Source organism: Pundamilia nyererei, unplaced genomic scaffold (genome assembly GCF_000239375.1).
Source record: "Pundamilia nyererei isolate P.nyererei 1_Seehausen unplaced genomic scaffold, PunNye1.0 scaffold00235, whole genome shotgun sequence".
Taxonomy (NCBI): domain Eukaryota; kingdom Metazoa; phylum Chordata; class Actinopteri; order Cichliformes; family Cichlidae; genus Pundamilia; species Pundamilia nyererei.
The window spans coordinates 153,439-159,632 of record NW_005187636.1 but is presented as its reverse complement, the minus strand read 5'-3'; the positions used below and the strand labels follow the sequence as shown (position 1 = coordinate 159,632).

General features: G+C 38.4%; 1 protein-coding gene across 1 annotated transcript; it reads left to right on the top strand.

Annotated features, from left to right (window-relative positions):
- The first annotated feature begins 558 nt into the window (after positions 1-558).
- rnf41 (ring finger protein 41) lies at positions 559-5,444 on the top strand. The gene is made up of 7 exons (XM_005748990.1): positions 559-698; positions 1,501-1,583; positions 2,704-2,813; positions 2,909-3,180; positions 3,289-3,424; positions 3,753-3,856; positions 3,945-5,444. Exons 3-7 carry the CDS (start codon positions 2,724-2,726, stop codon positions 4,297-4,299), a joined length of 957 nt encoding a protein of 318 aa, XP_005749047.1. The 5' UTR covers positions 559-698; positions 1,501-1,583; positions 2,704-2,723; the 3' UTR covers positions 4,300-5,444.
- Positions 5,445-6,194: the final 750 nt, after the last annotated feature.

Sequence of the window (6,194 nt, the reverse complement as noted above, 5' to 3'; positions counted from 1 at the left end):
AATCAAAACAGATAAAATCAGAACAGTAGATAAAATCAGTAGTTAAATGTAAGTCAGTAAATTTAATGCTTGAATGATTCATTCAAGTACCAAAAAGCTTGTCTAATAGAGTTCAGGCAATGCTGTAAGTAGTTTTAGAGACAAAAATGTTTTTATCTGAATATGGTGGGTAATAGGGATAGACTGAAAATGAATGAAAAAAGCAACCAATGTCCCAAGAAAATCTTTGAAAAATCATCCAGGAAACCTAAAGACGTATTGTTGAAGAGAACTTTAAAAATACAAGAAGATCAAAATACAAGATTTTGCTTCCTGGAAGCAAATTATAAAGACATGAGAGGTGGCTCAAGTCTGTTTCAGATTACTGTATGTATTTGTGCCATATTTGTCTTTACAAATGAAACCATCACGGAAAAAATTAACTGGTAGTTCTAGTCAGATTTGAGTAAACGTGTATTATAATGTGGTCTGTAGATGAATGAAGAAAGAAAGATGGATAGAGAGAAAAAAAAGTTAAAGGACCAATCAAACGAACGTTGTAGCGGTACGTCATGACGTCGCCGCTCGCTTGCGTCTCAACGACGCTGAAGTGTAGGATGTAGCACAGGACGTGGCTATCAAGCTTCTAGCTACACTGGGACGTCTGAAAAACAACAACACAGAATTCGTCATAAAGAACTGGTTTAATACACGCGTAGGTAAGTATATCTGTTAGTTATGGTATTTTCTTCTAGCGTGTGCAATTGTAAGCGGACATTTCTCTGTGTAATACGCCTAGACTGAGCTCTGTCTGGTTAGCTTGATGCTAATATCCAGGGAAAACCAACGGTACCGTATTTGCTAAAAGGGATGGTTAGTGGAATAGCGATAGCTACATGTAATTCGTGACTAGAGAGGGGTTCTTATATCCAAGCATTGTGGTGCTTTTTGTGTGCTGACCCCAGTTGCTTTAATTATAAACCCCAAATAACTGGAGCAAAGTACAGCGTTGTCAACGAAATATCTTCCATATAGCTAACGTTAGCGATGCTAATGTTTGCAGGGCATGTTGAGAGCAACTGGAGAAATGGGGGTCTGTAAATCGCCTACATGTGCCGCTTTCAGTCAAATTGGGTCATCAGCCAGTCAGCTGGAATGACAGGATGTTCTCATTAGGTGCCATAGGTGATAGTATGGTTTAATTTACACAACGTTAGGTCAAGGGCATCGATACAGGGCTGTGTGCTCAATGTCTTGAGTCATTGTTCCTTTAAAACATTTTTTTGGTTAAAGCAGAAAACGATGTTCATAAGGATAAAACAGGTGTGAGATGCTGTTAGGTAAAGAATATAGATTATTGCAAGAAAATTTGAAAACGACTGAGCTCACGTCTTTTTTATTAATATATCTCCAGATAAATTGCGTCGATCTTGGATTTTGTCCCATGCAAGAACTGTAATGAATCTAACAATCACTATGAATATTATAATTTTTCTTTTTCTTTTTTTTAAACTCTTTTAGCAAGGAGGCCATTTTACCAGATGTGACGTATCAGCAAAACATCAGGACCTGAATGGAAACATTTGAGGCCTTTTGTGCGTGAGGTAGGCTTAAAATGTTTGAACGTGTTAAGGATTTAGGCAGATTATTTGGCTTTGCTTGGCAAGTAATTTGTCAACATGTCTTGGTAAACTTGCCCTTGTTCTTTGAATCTGAACTGCTTTTGATTCTTTATGTAAACTCAGACTGAGCTGATGGTGTTGAGCACAGTTGTATTATGAAGCAGGTTCAACATATCCAGGGGTTTTGTTTTTTTTGTTTGTTTGTTTTTTTTTTGCATTAGCTGGCTTTACCAAACCTAAAACTTTATTTTAAAAAAACGAAGATTTTTATTCATTCTCATACTTGCATAAAAAAAGGGAATTTGATGCACATGACTGCTTCTCAGCATAAAATTGCCAGATTGTGTGATAGAGATCTATGAAGAACATGCATACCTCAAATGGCAATTGTTGCTGCTAGACATTGTCAACAGATCAAAGCTAAATTGATTTTATTGGTTAAATATACTCTGTGACTGATATACAGCAAATTGACTGATTAATTTCTAATCTGCTGTATTTTCAGCAGTCTACTACGAATTATGACAACTGAATACATGTACATTTATATGACATGTGGTCCACAGTATGCACTGTAATGGCTTCATTTATTTTTATTAGTGTTGTTCAGCTGGTGCTATATATAAAATGGTTTCCTTCAGCAGAGAATCTGTAGCACACTTGGATCATGCTGTCTTTAAGAGTACCAATTAAATTGTGGCAGTTGCTCACAATTGTAAACCAGAACTCTGAACACACCTGCTCTGGACCAGGTTAAGAGTTTAACATGAGTTACCATGGTGACCACCTTTGTGACACTGAAAACTCTTGAGTTTTAAGCTTGACATACGCTGCTGACCTATTAGTCTCGCTTTGTGGTACACCCCTCAAGGCTAGTTGAATACCATCTGGTGTTTTTCTTGTCACTAAAAGTGTTTTTTTTTTTTTTTTTAAATCACTTTGGGGTCATTATCATGCACCCAAATAAATTTAGGATTAGTCAGTGCCTCTCTGTTGCATAAGAATTAAAAATACTTAAAGTCTTTGTACAGATTAGTATCATCTGTCTACAGTTGTCTCTAAGAAGTTAATATGGCTAAAAACCTTTTTGTGTGTTGTTCAGGAGGTTGTGGGTAATGTACCATGGGGTACGACGTTACGAGGTTTCAAGGGGAGGTGGATGAAGACCTGTTGTGTCCAATATGTAGTGGAGTGTTAGAAGAACCAGTGCAGGCAAGTCTTTGATCAAAATACCCCCCACCTTTTAATTCTATCTGTATTTCTGACATTACATTTGTTTTATATGCATATGCATTTTTCCACCTCAGGCTCCACACTGTGAGCATGCTTTCTGCAATGCCTGTATAACGCAGTGGTTTGCCCAGCAGCAGATTTGTCCTGTTGACCGCACAGTAGTGACGCTGGCTCACCTCCGTCCTGTGCCCCGCATTATGCGCAACATGTTGTCCAAACTTCAGATCAGCTGTGATAATGCCAGCTTTGGCTGCACAGCCACACTGCGGTTGGACCAGCTGCAGTCACATCTCAAGGACTGTGAGCACAACCCCAAAAGGCCTGTCAACTGTGAGGAGGGATGTGGGTAAGTGGATTCCATAGAATAAATCCAAAGCCTTACAAGCCTCCTTTGTATTTTATAGTATAAAATTTTCTTTTCTTTCTTAATATTCTGTTTTTCTCACTCTTGCAGGCTTGAAATGCCCAAAGATGAGCTACCCAATCATAACTGTATTAAACACTTGCGGAGCGTTGTCCAGCAGCAGCAAACTAAAATTTCAGAGCTGGAAAAAACTGTAGCCGAACATAAACACCAGCTGGGGGAACAAGTAAGAGTATTTTGCCAACACAATAGTATATTTTTGACAAAATATTCAGTCTAGTCTTGATAAAATATTAACAGTTGTCTGTCTGTATGATATTTGGCAGAAATAATTCGAGTGCCATGTCTTTGTGGTATAAGACACAGATGCATGCCTATTATATGTGTTTGATGGACGTGCAATAACAATGGTCTCCTCATTCTTATTGCACTTTTTTTTTTTTTTTTGGTGTGGATGTGAATCTATTTGGGTTTTTTAAATGGACAGTTACAGATTTTGTACTTGAGGCAGTTTTGAGAGGTTTTTCATTCACTGTATTGCTTTTCATTTCCAGAAACGAGACATTCAGCTGCTAAAAGCCTACATGAGAGCAATTCGCAGTGCAAACCCAAACTTGCAAAACCTTGAGGAGAGCATCGAGTACAATGAGATACTTGAGTAAGTGAAGCTTTCCTTTCCTCTCCCAATATTTGATCTGAAATAAATTCAGTTCCTAATTTTCTTTTTTTATTTTTTAAATCTTCAGGTGGGTAAACTCCATGCAGCCTGCTAGAGTGACACGCTGGGGTGGCATGATCTCCACTCCTGATGCTGTCCTCCAAGCAGTCATCAAGCGATCCCTCATAGACAGCGGCTGTCCTCTCTCGATTGTAAACGACCTGATCGAAAACGCCCACGAGCGTAATTGGCCGCAGGGACTGGCCACTCTCGAGACGCGGCAGATGAACAGGCGCTACTATGAGAACTACGTTGCCAAGCGTATCCCTGGCAAGCAGGCAGTGGTGGTGATGGCCTGTGAGAATCAGCATATGGGGGAGGATATGATCCTGGAACCCGGCCTGGTTATGATCTTTGCGCACGGAGTCGAGGAGATCTTATAACTGTGCAGCTAGCTGAACTGATCCAGCAACGAATAGGGACGTTTTGCTTTGGGGGTTTGCTGTGATGAGTATGATTTCTCTCTTTGGAGTGAAACCTTTTGAATAAATCTGGCTTATTTAAAGTAAACTCTTAGGCTTACTCCTAAGCTTGATACCTATGCCTTAAAGTAAGGACAAATGCTTATTGAACCTGGCAAATATAAACTTAAACTGACTGATATCTAAGATAAAAGGTGAGATGTGATGTTTACAAGGTTTATATTTAGTGCATTATATGATCTGATTGTTCTGCTCCATGTCCTGATAGAGTAATAAGCCCAAACCCCAGTTTAATGTGCTCTGTTGTATAAATGCTTGTAAATAGAAATACTATATTGAATTATAAATGTTATACTCCTCACTGTAATTAGATTGTGATTTTCTGTTTTTGTTAATCTCAGTTCTCTTTAGTCAGCTTCTCTTACTGTCTACAGGGACGTGCTTGCTTTAGTATTTAGTTTCCTGTGAATATTCCCAGAGACATTGTGCTTCTCAGTTTAGATTGTTCAGACCTTCCGTGCCATTTGTTTTATTTATTATGTTGCCTTTCACACAATTATGCTTGAAGATGTTATCATGTGACATTTGGAGCTCTGCCTTTATCGGTGCATTTGAAGTTCACTGCAGAAAGAAATTGATTTTGTGTTCTATCTGTTTGTTGCCTCAGTTGTACATATAGTCTGTATGTTGGGTCTAGTGAAAGTTTTAAAGTTTGGGATATGACTATGTATAATGAGCTTTGAAAAAGTGTTGTGGCTCATTTCTGATTTAAATATAGACATTTACATCATGGACATCTTTTTCATTATTCACAGTTGGCTAACATTGTCACTGAAATGCCACTAAAACCAGACACAGCTTGGAGATTGTACCAGTATTTGTAAAGTCACTTTTAAGGCTTTCAAGAGGAGAAATGCTTCGCCATTAGTCACTCATTGCTGTAGTAAGACGAGCAAAAAAAGCTGTTGTTATAGAAACCCACACAAGTGGATAATTCCCTTTACTATTTTCCTTGTTATTGTTTTTGTTATGTGTCTGTTATGTACCATGTTGTACAGACAAGGTAATAAAATGTAAAATCTGGGTGGATTTTTGTCATTGGAAAAGCCTGAGTTTTTATTTGGCTTCCTAATTAGGAAAAAATGCAGTTCCTTATTTTACCACAACATGTCATCAGAGATCTGCTGGGAAGTACACTTCATAATTCACTTCAGCTGACTGCTTTATATAAAGATTTAAGTCCAGAGAAAACTGCTGCAGCCTGTAAGAAGTCACGATATGGAGTGTGAGGTGGTGCTGTCCCAGTTTACGAAAAAAGAGGAAAGTTTAACCACAAAACTAAAGACGGGGAAAAGTCTGACTACTCTGACCTGACTCACTCTCCTTTTCTAACCCAGACACCCACATGTTTTCCATGTCTGTTATCCTCTCCTGCCAGCCTGGTCCTCATTGTGCAGCTTAATCCCTCACCATTGTGCTCAGTGGAATGTGAAATCATGTGCTTTACCAAATATTGTGGTTCTTGTTAAAGTCCACACATATAATTATGTCATGTGGTTGGTTGAGGACTGGTATGCTGCAGTACCGCACTGGCCAGAATATTACAATACACCTCAGAATATGTGTAAATGTATAATAAAGTACTTAAGCCTTTCCACAAGAAGCATAATTTAAATAAACAGAACTTGGTTTAATGGAGACGCAGAGGAAGCATTCACCTCATTTAAGAAAATTTAAAGTGTGGCTGCATTATACTGCAGCTATATGTGTTTGTTAGGAAATAAACAGGCAGTGCAACTGTTTGCATTTCTCTGTTATATTAATGGGCTACTGCGTGAGCAACTCATTCACATACT

Coding starts and splice junctions, on each gene's coding strand:
- rnf41 (XM_005748990.1), top strand. CDS start 2,724: ATGGGGTACGACGTTACGAGGTTTCAAGGGGAGGTGGATGAAGACCTG. Junction 3,181..3,288: donor AACTGTGAGGAGGGATGTGG/GTAAGTGGATTC, acceptor TCACTCTTGCAG/GCTTGAAATGCCCAAAGATG. Junction 3,425..3,752: donor AACACCAGCTGGGGGAACAA/GTAAGAGTATTT, acceptor TTTCATTTCCAG/AAACGAGACATTCAGCTGCT.